At 50.4% G+C, this 18,322-nt stretch overlaps 1 protein-coding gene across 2 annotated transcripts in view; it reads right to left on the bottom strand.

Moving 5' to 3' along the window:
* PRPF8 (pre-mRNA processing factor 8) overlaps positions 1 to 18,322 on the bottom strand; it is a 178,899-nt gene that overhangs the window by 122,515 nt on the left and 38,062 nt on the right. For both annotated transcript variants that reach the window (XM_085649062.1, XM_085649063.1), the window contains exons 13-18: positions 17,634 to 17,768; positions 17,201 to 17,330; positions 16,543 to 16,739; positions 15,694 to 15,900; positions 15,429 to 15,592; positions 15,064 to 15,190 (exon numbers count right to left, since the gene is read on the bottom strand). In XM_085649062.1, the coding sequence (XP_085505188.1) occupies positions 15,064 to 15,190; positions 15,429 to 15,592; positions 15,694 to 15,900; positions 16,543 to 16,739; positions 17,201 to 17,330; positions 17,634 to 17,768 (960 nt within the window). The remainder of the gene's footprint in view (positions 1 to 15,063; positions 15,191 to 15,428; positions 15,593 to 15,693; positions 15,901 to 16,542; positions 16,740 to 17,200; positions 17,331 to 17,633; positions 17,769 to 18,322) is intronic.

An 18,322-nucleotide genomic window follows, 5' to 3' on the forward strand; every position in this document is an offset into this window, starting at 1 on the left:
GCATTCATGCGACCCAGCGTCAGAACGGAGGCAGACTGTTATTAGTAAACTTGGAAAGCTAGATGGGGTCAACCGGACTAAAGAATGGTATAATAAAGGAGTAACGTGTACTCTATCCATGTTAAAGTCAAAGGATATCCTGGCCCAGATTGAAAAGGGGGGGGGGGGAAGGGGGGCAATAAAATCTCATTCAGAGAACAGTTGTGTACCTCAGGCCTGGCACAGTGGATGGAGCCTCAAATGCTTGTAGACTATCTCCTGGATTTTTCCATCCATACAGGGATGGTCACGATGCACAGTAGAAATTAATATGGATGTTCCACGTATTTTCCCAGACAATCATAGTGCAGGGTTGAACATTAGCAGCTCATTATTACAACAAATTAAGAAGTACATAATAAGATTTCCCCATTAGCAAGCCTGCTGGTGCCTTTCAAAACATCTCTGGAATGTACGCAGCAAGCAAAACAAAGGCAGCCAATCCATCCTAACCTCAGAACAAGCATTTGCAATGCAATAGGTCTCGCATTTATAAGAGTTTGAGCTATTGGCATTGTAAAATTACAATGCCTTTTATTTATGTTTTGGTTTTAAAACAAATAAAAGGCATTGTCATTTACAATGTCAGTAGAATAAACTCGCATAAAAGCAGTGTGCGGCGTGCAGCAGTGTGCGGCGTGCAGCAGTGTGAGGCGTGCAGCAGTGCGCGGCGTGCAGCAGTGTTTCGTGTAGCAGTGTGAGGCATGCAGCGCTGTGTCGCGTGCAGCAGTGTGCGGCGTGCAGCAGTGTGCGGCGTGCAGCAGTGTGTTGGTAGCTGGTGGCAAATGGAATGCGCGTGGTTGTGAGCGTAACCGCCACCCGATCCGCCGGGGAAGCCTTTGGGAGCATTTTCTGAAGCCCCTACATAAGTCTCGCTGGGCGATCGCTTACGCGATAGCCAGGCGAGACCTCAAAACGGACAGTAAGGCATAATCACCAAAATACTTTGAAAGTCTTATCACAGCACAAGCAGCAGCAGGTCTCTCAACGCAGGAGCAGAGATAGCTAACAGTGGGGTTAGTTGCTGCCCATGTAGGTAAAGTGAACGCAGCACTTTAATGTGAAACAATATTGTGTTATGTTGTACATGAATAGTGTTTTACTTTTTATGTCTGAAAATTACAAGTATGTGAACAACTCCACAATTGTTGTTGCATTCTCCACAACCAAGATGTCATCAGTCTGGAGGACAATAATTAGTTGAGGAACTTAAGGGCACCTTTTGCAGTTGTGCATCTGTGCAAGTAATACAGATTTTTTTTTAAACCCGAAAGCAGAATGTTGGAAAATAGTAGAATAAAACGCTGGCAAGTTTGTATGCAGAAGGGCATTATCTGAAGGATTCCATTTTGGTCTTTTGGTTAAAGTGAGCTTGGAAAACAGTATTGTTTCTGATTAAAAAAGGGCCACCGAAAAAAAGATACTATCTTGTAAACCATATCTACAAATTATACAATGTGTGTGTTTGTTGGAGGTTTGGGCTCGACCTGGCTCTGAGCAAAAAAATATTGCATTTTATATGTGCCAAAATTTGTAAAGGATAATTTAAACAGGAGCAACAATGTCTTTTTGAATAAATGCAACATTTTTGGGTGCAATAATCGACAACCAATTCGACTCTCTGTGCGAGAAAGAATGCCTTCATATGTTTGACTGCTTTGTTAAAAGGTTGAAAGCCCCGACCTACGCGTGACACTATCAGAGCACGCTCCCACCCCCTGCAGACATACAAAGGCTGCTCTACCCTCAGGACACATCTCCTGGTAAAACAACAGCAATTATAATGAGGGATGACGCTTAAAAGGACATTGGGGGCCAGGCCACGGTCCGAGCACCTCCCTCGGCATCCACTCGCGCAGGGCCACCAGATCAAAGGGATCCCAGCCACAACAAAAGGTAAATGTAACCGGATAATGCGAGTTTTACATGCATGCTAAATCCACGACCTTAAAAAAGTCTGTTCAATTAATTCTCATAAACTGAGCTGGTAAACAGATTGGTGGTTAGCCTTGGTGTTGTGTTTGTTTAATGTAAGACACTTTTCAGTGAAACCTAAAGGACAGCATCTAACCTGGTTTGTTTTTTCTTCAGCTAAAAATGGAATGTTCACCAAAAAGTAAAAAAGATGATACACCCCTGAAAGAACACGGATCCTGCTCTGGTAGCATTGCATTAATGCAAAATCAATGCAGTGTTGTTCTCCAGATTCAAATCTAAGTACTGTATCCTAAAGGTAGGCGATAACTGAACACAACTGCACCTAGCTTATGATTTGAGGGCACAAACTGTGGCCAGAAAATCTACAGATGAGCAAGAGCCGTTCGGTGGAGGGAAGTGAATAACAAATACCGAAAAAACAAAAATAAAAAAAAGAAAATGACGGGTGGGTGAAGAAACAGATGTGAAGGGAATGAAGCACGGAAAGAACGTGGAGGGTGCCGGTAGCAAGTATTTGTTGGGGGAGGGGGGGGCGGAGAGAGACCGACCTGTAAAGCACATGCACAGAGGACTAAAGCAAAAAGAAAAAGCACCATAAAAATGAGCAGTGAGAGAAGGGAAGGCAGCCAATCAGAGTGATGGTAAGGGGCTATGCTACAGGCGAGAGACAAACAAGCTTTTTAAAAAAAAACTATGGAATAAGGAACAGGCAAAAGAGAGAAATAATAAAGCCAACCAATTGTAAGAAACGTGTGGGCTGCAGGCCCTTTATATTCTTGCTAAGCCCACAATATGTCTTTAGTTTCAAGTTTTTTAAAGTTGCATTTAAAGTAATCCCCTTAGGATACTGCTCCTTTGTTTAACGATAAAACGGCTCCCCAGCTTAACGTGTAAAAGAAGGCCGTGCCCACTAAACTAAACGAGGAGGGAGGATTGGGGGCAGGCACGGTGGTGCGGGCCGCAGTTGTAAAAGGCAGGGAGAGGGTGAGATTGAGAAAGGGAAAGATAGGGATCAAAGGAAACAAGAAGGGGGTGGCAAATGGTGTGCACTTTGATGTCCTCAGTGGCCGCACGGCTCACTGAGGACATCAAAGCAAGTGATCAGGCAGTGCTTTTCAGGCTGCCAAATGGTGCGCGCGCCCGGCGCACATGCACTGTATTTGGAGGCCTGAAAAGCCACTGTTTGCACTTCCAAAACTCCCTTACTATAAGTCTCGCCAGAGCAGCGCTAAAGCGCTGTCTCAGGCGAGACCTAAAAAGGAGGCAGGAACCCAGACACCAGGCATGGTTTATAAAAGGATTCTTAAGGGAGGGAGCAGACTAGATTATCCAATCTCTTCGACCTTCACCAAGAGAACAAAGAAACAAGGGGAGAGGCTTACCAATCAAAGGTGGAAGAGTACTTTCACAAAAGACATTCAAAAGTCTAAGAACTCAAGTTTTGAAGTTAATGAATCTGCCGGTAGAAAAGGATAGTCAACAACTTTATCAGAGGGGGTGCTTGAGCACTTCCTATTGAAGGCAGAATGTGTTTAATTATTGAGCTCTATGAGAGGTTACATGTGCTACACAGAAGGCAGAGATGAGAAGACACCTCAGGGTTAGGTATACCATGCTAAAGCACTACACCTGGCACACACTATTTCTGGAAGTAAATTTTTCCCTGTAAACAGAGTCCAGCTAACAACCTCACTCTAATTGGACCGCCTGATCTGTAGATTGCCATTTAACTGTCTGCACCTTTGCCCAAACATCCATTTCACTCCCTTGCCTCAGGAGGCATTGTTTAGGTCTCGCCTGGCGAAAGCAGCGCAAGCTCTGCATTTCGCCATGGAGAGGACCTTTTGGAATCAATTCAGCCAAAGCTGAATGCACGCGCGTCCAAAAGGACAAAGATGGCTGCTCTCGCCATCTGCAAAGCTAAGCATGCACGCGTAGGGACAACGCTATCTTTGTGCGCGCGCATTTTTTTGTCCCTATGCGTGCATGGCGGCCAGCTCGCGCGCAGGCACTGCTCAACCCCAGGAGCTGGCGCAAGGCTTCCCGCCAGCATTGCTTGTTCAAACTTGTGTTTGCATTATTTATACAAAAAAAAATCAGTTCAGAAGGCATATGGGTCCGTTCCTGGTTCAAAGAATCATTAGTAGTTGGAGTTGTTCAGCCCTCGAAACTGGAATCCACTCACTGGGAAATACCGGCATGGGGTGGACTTTCCACGCGGCTGTGTGCGCTCCAGGGTGAGTCCACCAGCAAACACTGGTGAACACGTGTGAACCTGCAGTCTCGTGGGCATTGTAAACTCTTTGAAAATTGTTTACCAGCCTAATTTAATCAGGCTTGACCGGAGTAAAACAATGAACGTTTCAAGGATGGGGGTTTAAGAAATGACACCTCATATTTGATGTAGGACAACAACGGGAGTTGTTATTCCATTGGTAAAGTATTCTGTTGCGTAGAGTGCAAATGGACGTTAGCAACACATTAGCTCCCGCCCTCGTTTTCGTGCTAACCACCCACACCCAAGCACCGCGTGACCCTGCATAGAAATACTACAAAGCCCCTCTTCCCACCCCCGTGTAAAACAGTCAATTACCCATGGACTAACCACTGCCCGACATTAAAACTCGCACACAAACCCCTCCGTTTATTCGCAGGGTAGTTGGTTCCAGCTTGTTGGCGCTATCCGGTGCTCTGGGAGGGGGCCATCGAGGAGCGCTCTGAGGGTGTTTACAGCCGCCAACCCCCTTCTGCAAGAGGGGGAGTCGGTGTGTTCTACCTCCTGGGGCCCCTCTGACAGCCTTTTATTTTTCACTGATGGGTTTGAAATGTTCGGCATTTTTTGCCACAGTGGAGGGCTCATTGAGGGATGTCTTAGAGCAAAGAAAAAAAAAAAAACACTTACATACACACGCCTGAGTGGCACAGAGAGATGAGCACGTCAGAGAGGCCGAGTGAAAGGTCACCTTTAACGAGCCGTGTACAGGGTAGCACAGCCGCTCCCTCGGAGAGGCCTTCCATGTAGCACTCTAGCGCCCTCGACGACAGGTGTGCTGTGCCTCCGGCCCGAATGCAGACAACCACTTCGATTACCGGTTGTATAAAAGGCAGACCTATCTAGGATGCACTGAGCCGCGGTGCCACGATACCTCATGCACCAATGATACTGATCTGTTTCTATGTACCGTTTCTAAGCACTTTAACCAACACAACCGGCAGCACTTTCACCTAAGGTTTAATGGAGCTCCAATCACGGACCTGGGAAGGATGGAAGCCCGAGTGACATTTGTCAAGATCCAAACTTTTAACTTGCAGATCACTGCCTACATCAGAAGCGAGTGTTTAACTCACTGCACCATTTTACGGCTATGATAGCTAAGAACAGTGGGGAGTTCTCTAGATACACTCACTAAAATCTAGATGAGTAGGTAGAGTGCAAGCCGATAGGGCTGGGGAAGAGTCCATATCTTGAGTGCGTGTTCTGAACATGGTATGAAAGCTAGTAGCATTGTCATTTTATTGTATGTCGACACACTAGTCAGATGGACGACTTTATCCAATCATGTAGGGCCATCAAAGGCCACATCCGTTTGGGAAATTGTCCCAATGTCACTCTAGGTCTTTAAGGACTGTTAATGCACCAAATATGTTGACATTTGTATTTTTGAGGAACCCATTGAAAATTCCAACAGGTGGCAGGAGTGCTCCAATGGCAGAATGTTATTTTACCTGGTGCTTTGAAAATTCTCTCATTCATCCTGGCTCCTACTGTGCAATGCTGGCTAGCTTTCCTAGACAGAACAATCTAGGTCTAGCTTTCATTTGGTTTCTTGACTAAAACATTAAGGAAAAGCCTGCTGTAGTGAAAAGATAGAAAAGACAATCGCTTTCTGCAATGTATTTATGCTTTAAAGAATTTAACCCGTGATGTTTTGGTGTACTTTTCAGATGTAAAATGGTGCCTCCACAGAAGGGAGAGCAATGCACAGAACATTCACCAGCATGCTGGGGGTGAGTAACACTCCTCAGGGTGGAGCCACAGCCCACTTAATGTGTGTGTTGAAGAATTGCTAACAATAGGCAATGTACAGGTGCTTTGTCAATCCAGTAAAAGGCTGCGCGTCAGACCGGTCCACGAGCCATGAAGTACCAACATTGGGCAAGTACATGGCCTGAAACACGCAGGTGGTGATGGGAGAAATCTTGCAATTTGTCTAACCACTGGCGATCTCTTGGGGTAGCATCCCAACCCATCCTTCTTTTGCTCTCCATGCCACCTGAGGGGGCAAGTGTTTAAAAATGTTCAGTGCTCCGTCCATCACCTTGTTTTTTTTTTGCTTCAAAAGCTGCTGAAGAGCTAGGTTGAGACTGGAGCTTACTTTCCACAGCTGCTTTGTACGTCTGATATGTTAATTTATGGCGTTATTACCCTAATAATAATCTTTTGCATCACAAACAAAACTAACAAGTGTTTGTGCAACTGAATGTTTATTTCTCTCTACTAACTAAATGTCACGTATGTGATCAATTATATAAGAATGAAATATTGAGTTGAAACATGCAAAGATTCATATTTAGGCCGTGGATGTAACACGCAACTCTTTGCAGTCAGCGCATAACCCCTTGAGCCTTTTTACAAGGATTGGAAATTAATTTATTAGAATTTCAAAGTTTTGGGATAATCTCTAAGACCATATGAACCTTGTTGGGCATTAAATTATCATATACAAGCATACAACGTTATCTTTTGGCACAAGAGTGTGACAAATTTGGATGTACAGCACCTGCAAAGGTTTCGAGCAGATGGAGGTGTATTCCCGGTCGACGAATGGGATTGAGTTAGTGATTGTGTCTAATGGCTGACGCGGAAGTTTCTGATGTTACCATGTCTTTTTCCCTAAGCCAGGTCATGAACGGCTCCCAAATAGCTTTCTGGCGGGATGCCTCGGGCATGAGGTCCCAGAACTCAGCCAGATATATTTTTTATGTTAATTATTTTTTAATAGGGTTGTTCAGTTGTACATAATGTCTTCTTGGTTATATATAAGGTAACAAAAATGCTTATAACACATTGTTATTATAACTTTTCAACATGCTGCACAACAGCCACACTGCTCTACAACACAGCTAAAAGACATCGGCAACGCCAATAGCTCTGGCTTAACACTTATAAGATCCCAAAGGCGAGACCTATTGGCTATACCAATGCTTGTTTTGTTACAGTAGTCTTTGTTTAGTCTCAATGTTGTCTATTTTTGTGTTCTGCACAAAATATTTCTAGACTAGAATACGATCAACCTCAGAGTCTATTTCTATGTAATACTTTATTCCATCACCTCACTGGCAGCTTGGGGTAGTACATTAACCCATTCAGCGTGGCGCGGATTACCGCGCTGTGCTGAAGGGTTCTTGCGCAGGCGGGGCCGTGACGGAGCGGTTCCGTCATGCGCACAGCGCGACCGACGCGCATGACAGAACCGCTCCGTCACAAGCATCGAAAGGGTTAAGATTATTGGATGCGTGTCTTTATGCGCCACTGCAACATGTTTATTTTACACTAGTTCTTATCACCATAAGCAACAAAACTTGTGGCCCCATGAGATAAGTCGGTGTAACTGAAGCAAGTCCATATTCTTGCCCATGTCAAAATCAGCTCCAGTGGCGTTGGAACAAAGCAGTGTTCTTTGGTATTTTTTTTTTTGATAATCAAATTTATTGAATTTTTCAAAACAAGAAAGAAAAAACAAAACACATTGGTAGCATACATACACAGTATACAGATTCATTGTACGGAATAGGATGCGTTTGACTCCCACAACACTTGTGGGCGAAACCCTGCCCTCGCCCGTTGCTCAGCACATACCCTACCATTTAGACCTTTCACACTGGCAATAAATTAAACCATTTGCCCCATATTTTGCCAAAGAATTCTGGGCACCCTCGGGCTTCAAAGAGGGGCTCCTCTCTTGGGTACTGCACCAGTCCACTCCCCGCCTCCAGACCCTCATGGAGGGCGGTCTAGCCTGGGACAAAAGCGCGGTGATATCGTGCGTTGCCACCGCCACAGCCGTGCCCAAAAAACGCTTGTCGGCCCGTGATCCATCGAGGCCGTCGAATACTCCAAGGATCAGACGTAACAGGTCATGAGGGACCTTCCACCTTAGAGCTTGCGTAAGCTCGCGCTCCACCCCTGCCCAAAACGGTGCAAGAGTGGGGCATTGCAATAACATGTGATAAAAATCGGCTGGAGCGTGGGCGCAACGCAAGCACACTGGAGAGGACCGCAAGCGAGCGCTGAACATACGCGCCGGAGTGAGGTAAGCCGTGTGGAGGTAATAGAGTTGGACTAGACGCAGCTTGGAGGAAGCCGTCAGGGTCATGGGTGCCATGAGGGCGTCCCTCTAGTCCGCGTCCTCCAGGGGGCCCCACCACCCCTCCCACCGGGTCCGAAGCGAGTCCATGGACGCTGGACCATTGTTCACCAAGGAGCGGTAAATCCGGGACACCCCCCCTCTGCCCAGCTTCCCCATCATCACTTGGGCCGCCAGGGGACTAAATTCGGGGAGGGAGGTGGGGGCCGGAATGTGGACTTGGAGAGCGTGCCGCAACTGCAAATATTGGTAGAATTGGGAGGAATGAAGGGCATGGCGGTGTTGTAGGTCTGCAAACGATCTGACATGGTCCCCCAAACAAACGTCCACGAGCTGAGAGATCCCGATGTGGTCCCATTAACGGAAGTGCTGGAGGGCCGAGACCTCCTCTAGCCAGGCACCACTCCACAGAGGCGTCTGCCTGGTGAGTTTCCGGTCCCATTTAACGTGCCGTAGGGCGGTTCGCCATGACATGAGCACCGTTCTAGTGATAGGGTGGGGGGGGATCCCGGGGGGCTGGGCTCCCGTACAGGTATGCCTGGAAGTGCACAAAATCCGTCGTCCGGAGCTCCACTCGATACGCCAGGTCGGACCAGCCGCCCGCGAACCAGTCGTAGATCACAATCCGCCTCGTGGCCAGATAGTAGAGACGGAGATTTGTCACCCCCATTCCTCCGTCGTAGGGGGGTATGCGGCAATGTGCTAGAGAGACAAGTGTTCTCCCTCCACCCCCATAAAAATCGGAGGAGGACTCCATCCAGCTCCCGAAACCAACCGCCTGGGAGATGAATGGTCACGTTTTGCAAAATGTATAGGAAGCGGGGGAGGACCATCATTTTGAAAAGGGCACTCCTACCGAGGGGGTTAAGGGGAAGGGTCTGCCATCCTCTGAGGTCCGCATTGGCTTTAGTGACTAGGGGCGTAATATTTAGAGTCCACTCGAGCTCCGGGAGGAGGGTCACCCACACCCCCAGATATTTGAAGGATTGCCTCCTCAGGGGGATGGTCGTTTTCCAGTCGAAGCACGCCCGAGAAGAGTGCAAGGGAAATAGGGTGGACATCGCCGGATTGAGCCTGGGGCCGGAGACCCGCTCGAAGGCCGAAAGGGCGTCCAGGCATCGCGGGCCCGAACTCTCCGGGTCCGCCAAAAAAAGGAGGACGTCATCGGCGTACAGGGCAATTTTGTCAATCTGGTGTAGATCCCAGGCCCAGCCGCGGATGAGGGGGTCCTGACGGATGAGGGAGGCCAGGGGTTCCATGACTAGTGCAAATAGAAGCGGCGAGAGCGGGCAGCCCTGGCGGGTGCACCTCCGGATCGGGAATGCCTCCGAAACCACGCCATTGATGAGGAATCTCGCCTTGGGGAAGAGTAGAGGACCCGGACAAGGCGTCGGAAAGGGAGGCCGAAGCCCATCCTCTCCAACACGTCCCCCAGGTAACCTCAATCCACCGTATCAAATGCTTTTTCAAAGTCTACGAAAAGCAGTGCAAGATACGGGGTGAGGAGATGGCGATGCGCAAGGGCAAGGTGGAGACGGCGTATGCAGTGTCGGGTCCCCCGGCCGGGCATAAAGCCGCATTGATCGGGATGCACCAGTTCTTGTAAGTGGGGATGGAGCCGTTGGGCCACCACGGTGGCAAAGAGTTTAATTTCGGTATTAATAAGGGAGATGGGACGGTATTCCGCACACATGAGGGAGGGCGGCTGCGTCTTTGGGAGGACTACTATGGTGGCCACATCAGTCTCTGGTGGGAAGGCCCCCACTTAGACTACGTGCTGGAACAGGTCCTGTAGGTGTGGAACCAACGTGTCTCGGTAGGCCGCGTAATATTCTTGGGGGTAACCATCGGGCCCAGGCGTTTTGCCGGAGCGCAACAGTGAGATAGCCCAGTGTATCTCTTCCGCGGTGAATCGCAGGTCCAGAGCGTCGGAGTCCGCCCGGGAGAGGCAGGGCAGTTGGGTCCCAGTCTCAGTCAGCAGAGCTGCCAGTGAGGACTGGGGGGGGGCTGCATAAAGGTTTGCGTAGTAGCCCGCGAATGTCTGGGCGATGTCTTGGGAGGTGGTGTGATGAGTTCCGGTTCCATCTCGAATTTCGGGAATAATGCGGTTGGCTCTAGGGTAGGACACTAAATTGTGGAGAAGTATGTCATTTGTGTCCCCCCAACCATGCTCCAGCGCAACCGAAGAGCTCAAGAGCATTTTAGCAGACTCCATCGAGACCCGGTGAATTTCTTCTCGGATCAGAGTAAGCTGTCGGGTGGAGTCCACATTGTCATTGATAGCCTGGGCCTCCTTCAGCATCGCCGCCCGGGCTTCTAGCTGCGCGAGTCGGGCAGATTGCTCCAGGCGTTTCACGTGAACCAAACCCCTGGCCACCCACGCATTACAGCCTTAATGGCCTCCCACAACGTGCCCGACGAGGGAACCGAGCCCGCATTCGTGTAAAAATATTGCTGCAGTTCCTGCCCGAGGGACTCCGCGAATTTGGCATCCTGCAGGAATCAGGCATTCAATCGCCATACCGTCCGGGTGACGCCAGGGAAGTTGCAGAGACGAAGAGAGATGGGTGAGTGGTCCGAGACACCCCTGGGTAAGATTGTGGACCCAGCCATCAATTGACAGTCCACAGCCGACATTAGAAACCAATCGATATGAGAGTGGGTGTGGTGAGCCGCCGATGTGTGGGTAAATTGGACCTGGCGGGGATTCCACACCCTCCAGGCGTCGCAGAGACCCAGGGCAGAGGACCAGTCAGATAAGCGTTTTGCAGAGGCAAGGAGGCTCGCCGATGGAGTGCCCATTGTGTCACAGGAGAGCTGTAAAACGGCTTTGAAGTCACCTCCTATCACCGTCGGGCCTTGTGGAAAGGAGGAAAGCACCAGTGTGAGGCAGTGGAGGGCAGAGACCATGATGGTGGGAGGGATATATGTGCATAGGAGATTGATGGGGTGTCCCTCAATCCTACCCGTCAGGGCCACATAACGGCCCTGTGCGTCCGTGTCGGCTTGTGTCAGGGTGAAGGACAGCCCTTTCCAGAGTAGAATGGCCACCCCCTAGGAGCCCCTCGTGAACCCAGAGTGCCAGACCCTGTCAAACCCGTACCGGGCGAGGAAATTACATGGTGTACCCAGAAGGTGTGTTTCCTGCAAGAACAGGATATCCCGGTGCATACCGGTGGGCTCTTCGAAGAACAGCGGTGCGTTTTAGGCAATCTACTAGGCCGTTGACATTCCACGAGACTATGTGGAGGACCCTAGATAGGGTAGACGCCATCGTAGTGAGTGGTATAGGGAAGAGGAGGTGCAAGCGCAGGCAGTGTATGGTCCCGGTGTGAACGTGTTCCCGTGGCCGGGACTTCTGGGCAGGAGGTGGGCTTCGAGGGGAGCCTTGTGTCGGTGCTAGCAGTATATATGCGTGTGGAGCTAACAAAAGGAACAGAGAACAGTGGCCCGTAGGCGGCTAAAAACAACAAACAAACTGGAGACAACGGTCTCCCAACCGCCCTTTGCCCCCCCATTTCCCCCCACACTACACTTCGGAACGTGAAGCATCTGTCACCCTGAAAAGGAAAACAAGTTAAACAACAAGAGACTGGTCGCTAAGCTAAAACGATTAGCGGAACATGACTATGGCAGAGAAGGACCCCCCCTCCATGAGATCGGATAAGATAGTCGTGAACAGCTGCAACTATACGATGGGCAAGTAAACAACAAAGAATACAAGTTAATTCCATGGAGTGAAGGAGGGAATAGTTCTTAGAGTAGTTAGGGTCGAGGAGACATCTCCCCCTTCCTGGGAAGTTCAAAGACCATGACCCTTGGGGCGCCTCAGAGGGTTATGAGAAGCGCACTTGCCATGTGTTATCGTTCAGGTGACCTCAGATTCTCCGGCGCCTCAGAGCAACGGGCTCCTAGACAGGTCAGAGTCCGAAAGGGCGTGGCGCAGACTGTTCGAGGGACCCGGGTGGACACTCAAGTCAATCAGTGAGGAGGTCGGGCTAGGAGTGCTGGAACCCCGGACCGAGGCCCGGGATGGAGGGCGTGGGGACGCTGCACCCAGAGAGCGGGACGTCTCCCCACGAAGGTCTGTCTTTCTGCGGGACCTCGTCCGGCGCCTCTGGGGTTTAGGGAGGGCCTGGCCGGGCTGCTGAGGAGCCCGCTGGGTGAGTGAAGAGGCCGGCCGGTGCAGGAGGGGCCTTTCCTCTGTGAGCCAGGTCCATGCCGCCTGGGGGCTGTCAAAGAAAAGGGTCTTATTTTGGAAGATGACCTTAAGCCGGGCCGGGAAGAGAAGACATTATCGGAGATCCATGTTACAAAGCTTTTGCTTGACCTCATCGTAGGTCCGATGTTGAGCCTGCAGCTCCCTAGTGTAGTCCGGGAACACCATTATCATGCTGTTCTGATAATGCAGCGGCCCCTGTGCCCTGGCCGCCCCAAGAAAGGCGTTTCTGTCTCGAAAGTTGAGAACCCTCAAGATTATGGGTCGGGCAGGGGCCCCAGGTGGAGGCCTGGGCACCAAGGATCGGTGAGCCCGTTCAGCAGCAAACTATGGTGACAAGGCGTCCTTGGGCATCCAGGAGCGCACCCAGGTTTCCACAAACGTGTCGGCGGGGCCCTGCTCGACTCCCTCGGGAAACCCCAGGAGGCGCAGGTTATTCCTCCGTGATCTATTTTCAGCATCCTCGGCCCTACGGTGTAGCTCTGAGGTCTGGGTCTGAAGGCGGGCTACCTGGGTCTTAAGTTGGGTGATGTCGTCCTCCGCCGTGGAGATCCAGGATCCCGCCTCCGCGATACGCGCTGTGGCGTTGCGCAGGTCATGGCGAATGATAGCCACATCCACACTCACCTCACCGATCTTAGATTCTACGGAGGCCTGAGAGGTGCTTATCGCCTGAAGGATGGTGGAGAGAGCTCCCCCGCCCCGCCCCCCCCCCCCCCCCCATGCGTGCCAGGCGGCCCGCCCCCCAGGTCCCGGTCCGACGTGGTAAATTGGTCCATCTTTTTTTGGGTGGGAGGGACCGGATTCTGGACGGGGCGGCCTCTGCCCATCGCGGGGTGATGACGGATCTGCCGGGGGCGAGCGCGGGAGGAAGGCCCCCCCCCCCCAGGCACCTAGGCAGTCAATGATCGGGCCCAGGCGTCCAGGTCCGACCCCCTCGGGTCCCCGACTAGGACGGAGGCGAGGCGTGTCTCGTTACCACCCGCGGGCCAGGTAGGACTCCTCAGCGAAGGGCACCCCTCACAACTACTGCGGCCGGATCCGGGCCTCCGCCGGGGGAGCAGCAGCAAACAGGTGGCGGGGCACAGTCAGTACGGAACATCCGGAGCAGCCCCAGGGGCTAGATACCCCAGGAGCCGGCGGCTCTGCAGCAAGGGGAGGCCTCCGCGGCGCTCCAGTACAATAGCGCCAGATATAGTACTCAGTGAGGTGTAGGAAGGGTGCCAATCCAAGTCAATGCGGTCCTAGGCCGGTGGGGTCCCAAATGCGCCCCCGGAAATGCGCCACGGGAGGGGGGCGGAGCTGGTGTCCCCGCTCCGCCTGCCACCCGACGCGGTGGCCGATCCCCACCACGTCAGCCACCAGGGCCACCAACTCTGCCCTCAACTAGGCAGAGCGGCGGAGAGGACGGCGCGGGACAGCCCAAAGATCACCCAGTAGGGCCCACCACCACACCTCCGGAGGCTCCCCAAAGGAGAAGGAAAAGGGGGGGGCTGAAGCACAACCATACCACCCCGGCCGCCGCCCGACTTAGTGGCTGGTCCCCCCCACTCACCGACTGTGTGGACCAGAAGACTGTCCCTGATGTCCTGTGATCGGGCAGCAGCCGCCCTGATCCCTCTGGGGGAGACACAGCATCCCAATAGCAGAGCCGCAGGGTGAGGCTCCTTCCTGCTCACGGCAGACACTCCAGCAGCCCCAATCCTGAGGGTCACTGTTGTATTTGCCAATGTTTATTATGCTTACTGTTAATGTTTATGGCTCCAGCCAAAACACGAGGACACCGGCACAGCTCTCAGGGGACAGCGGCAGATGGATCTGGCACGACCGCCGCAGGGGAGCACCCGCCTAGGTGCGGGAAACAGCCGGGGCTGCCATGTTGAGGGCCGGGGCTGAGGGAAGAAGGAAGGCAGGTCTCAGCGCAGCAAAGTCCGATCCGCTCGCGAGAGGGAGGGATCGGACTGAAGCCAACTTTGTGATGGAACAGGATCCGCTCCCGAAAACGGTGAGTTGCAGCGGAGGACGGGCGGCTGACGGAGGGGGTCCAGAGCACTCAGAGTGCGTCTGCCATCTTGACGCCTCGGCCACGCCCCTCCTCTTTGGTATTTTTTAGTACTGCGTTACTAGGTGTTTTGCAGTTTCCTTTCTTTGTGCTTAGACCATAGTGATAACAGGATTTCTCAGCCCACATGGTACTATCATTCAAATACAGACAACCCAAACATGTAAAAAAGCAGTTACATAAAGCCTTTATGTCAGAATAACGGAGACTTCAACAAAAAATGAACAGCCACTAACTACAAGGACGGGTTGCATCTGAAAAGCCAGCACAGCTCCAATTTCACATTGTCAAGAGATACAGCAGCTGTTTTATGGGAGGGGAGAGGCACACAACCCAAATACCAATCATTTGCATCAGGATGTAGCAAGAAAAGGGAGTTATCTGACACCCAAAACTACTCAGAAAGGAGACCATAAACAGTTTTACCGAACTCTCACCTCTTTGAAGGCTCTCTGAGTGAGAAGGTGTCGCTTGATTCTAGACAGTGCTTCATGGGGGTTATCATACGCCTGTTCAATTAAGCCGAGCTCTTCCCTTTGAGACTGATTCAAACGGGATTTCACACTACAAGTAAAGACACAGTTATAGGGATGACAAAGGAACAAAGACATCCTTACAAGAGAAACAGTTCCATCTAAGGGCAATAATGCAACTGCGTGGCCTACTTTGGTATGCAGCCCTACTGAGAGATGGTGGAATACAACTGTTCACCACTGTATATATCTTTCTTCTTTCACCGCTCACTCTCGTGCTTGCCTCAGTTCCAGTGTTTGAATGAGCATTTTTCCTGACCCCATCTCACCTGTATGCTTCTTTCAGCCTCTCCAGAGCCAGAATGAGTAGTTTTGTGTCATGCTTGTAGGACAGAGGGGGGAAGGGGATGGGTGAGAACCGTCTGCTCTCCAGCCAGTGCACAGTGGTGGTGTACACGGCTACAGCCTCCTCTGCGGTGATGTACGGCCCATCCTAGAAGAAAGTACAGTATAAATATCTTCCTGTACTGATTGGAGGAAGACAACAGCGAAACAGCGATACTCCCCTCTGTTCCATTGGCTTCCCTCCCTCACCTTCAGGTAGTTGTGCTGGCGCTCTTGTTCTGCCTTCAGGTACAACCTGGTCAGTCGGCCCAAGTTTTTCTTGCAAACAGTTTTGTCAACAGTTGCGCCTCGTCTGATACGCTCACGGTTGTAATGTGCAGTGTTTGTCCACCAGTCTGCCTTGGCCTTCACATAGCGGAGGATCATGTTCTCAATAGGGGTGGGCAGCCCGGGAACCTGCAGATCATAGCATGCAACAAGGTGATGAGCAGGTGCACAGTACTGGCAAGAGTCTGCAGCACAACCAGCTAATGCTTTTCATTTCCCCAAAAATCAGACACTCGCACCTCCTCCAAAATGTAATGTCACTGACAGGAATCGAGAAAATGCATTATCAAAGAGCCATTTCCATAAAGCTTGCTGCCTAATATTCCTAGAAAACGATACATTCCCAAAAATACAACAATTTACCCTTTCATATAACACTTCTTCCATCAGCAGCTCATGCGATGGTTTGCCTTCCAACCACACCTACCCCTCTCTCCAAGCTACCAAGGCGCCCCTCCATAGCAGCCCAGCAGACGATACACTCCGAGTACAGCACTCAAGCTCATACCTTCTAGTGGAGAACTTTCTACCCTTACTCTTGCAATCCAGTCTACCTCCTTGTACCACTCCAGTCTACTCTAGTGGACATCTTCCCCTTCCCGGTCCACACTAGCCTTCTCTCGACCTGCCTCTTTAAAGGTAGAAAGTTTGCTGTCTGTCTCTTCATCCTACTGCAGGCATACATGGCACTGCTTGCACCTTCACTGCCTAGCTTCCCTTATGACTGCCATGGATTCGGTCATTCTCCCTAACTCCAATACGTCCTCTCACCTTCCAGGGTATGTTGGCCTTCCAGCACCTCCAAGCTTCACTCAGGTGTTGTAGGATAGTCCTAGCTTTGTTCTGCTTAATACCTTCCGGCATCATGTCCAGAATATCGTGCATGACAGCAGCGCGCAGCTCCAAGTCAAAGTGAGATTCCACACGCTGCTTTGTGACAGTCTTTGCCACCCCTTTCGAATGACGACCTAGAGATGGAGAAACAGCTTGAGGGATCAGAACAAAGCAAAAAACCTGCAGGTAACCGTCCCGCACCCAGACAGTGCAGGCTCAGCGTCCCATCCTTACAATGGAAATTAAAAAGGAAAACATGAATGTTGCTTTGGTTAATGAGAGCTCAGAGAATTTAATTTGCAATGTGCTATACGCCATAAACAAATCAATAGCAAGAGGCCATGAAACATTGCAACAATGACAGCAATTTACCTACACTACTCCCAGGATGGGGCAGAATATACTGTCTTCCGCCGTATTATATTCCACACTAAACCTCACTCAAGTAATATTTTTTCAGATTACAAGGTGTGATATACAAGGTTTTAGAGCCCACTTTCCCTGTAGCCACTTAAGCATTCTGCACATAAATTAAGAATTTGCCCCCAGATGCTGTGTTTGAATAAAAGATAAATAAAACGAGTAAGGAAATGACCTTCAAACTGTCGAGCAAGGAGGTTTCCAAGCCATCTCTCCAGCAAAGGGGTGATCCCGCGCATGAAGAAGAGCCACACACGCCATCCTGCAGCCCAGAATCCACAGCCAGGCCCTTTCCCTACTGGACCCTGCAAAAGAGAAAATGAGATTATGAAGGACGCCCCTGCCACTGTGACTAATGGAATAGGTGTGAAAGCAGACTTCAAGCCTACGAAATGTCGGGGAGCCGGGTTATGCTGAGGAACAACAGGGCCACAGCAGCTGTCTGTACTGATATGGAGCACATAAGATGCACTTTCGAGAGGACGCAGTGCGTTAGAGGATGAAGAGTAGAAACGGGCCCCACTGACATAACACGGCCCTCTTTAAGAGATAGAAAGGACTGCGAACTTAAACACAAGAAAACTCCAAAACACATCAAGCCAACTCACCGTATTGAAGCGATAGTAGATAAGATGCTTTAGGTCTTTGCACATGCGGATCTGTCTCATGAGCTTGTATTTGTAGCGGTACATTCCAGTCAACTGTCCAACATGGGCAAAGATGTACTGAAGACCATCCGAGAGCTGAGACACAAACGAGAAGGAACACAAGAAACAGAAGTCAGAAACCCTTCACTAGAATCCCCGTGCCCAGCATCAACCTTAAAGAGTCAAATAAAAAATGGAATACATGTCCTCACTGAACGCACTGCTTGAGTCAGTTAGAAGCACTCTTACTCTAAATTCTGCCACCATGTTTTTTTTTGGGTTACGTGTTCAAAAGTAGATAGTAACAAAATGCAGCAGGTAACAGTGTTTGCAGGAAAAACGTTATTGCAACACACCAACATTGCATTGTCCCAGTTTCCATCTAGCCAAGAGAAACACATTAGGCTATCACTGCACCTCTCGCTATGTTTTCAAAGCAGAAAGGGGGACACAGCAAACAATCTTTAAGGGCATACTTTCTGAAGCTTACAGTTCACTTAGAAAAGACAAACTGATCATGTGTCAGACATCAAAACAGAACACCTAGATAGGAGGCAAGAAATATACCATGGAGCAAGAGAGCGAATGCTGAAGCAGTATACACTGACAGAATATGCCTCTCAAACACAAAAGGATGCCTAGAGATTGGG

Source organism: Triturus cristatus, chromosome 3_2, assembly GCF_964204655.1.
Source record: "Triturus cristatus chromosome 3_2, aTriCri1.1, whole genome shotgun sequence".
In the NCBI taxonomy this organism is placed as follows: Eukaryota; Metazoa; Chordata; class Amphibia; order Caudata; family Salamandridae; genus Triturus; species Triturus cristatus.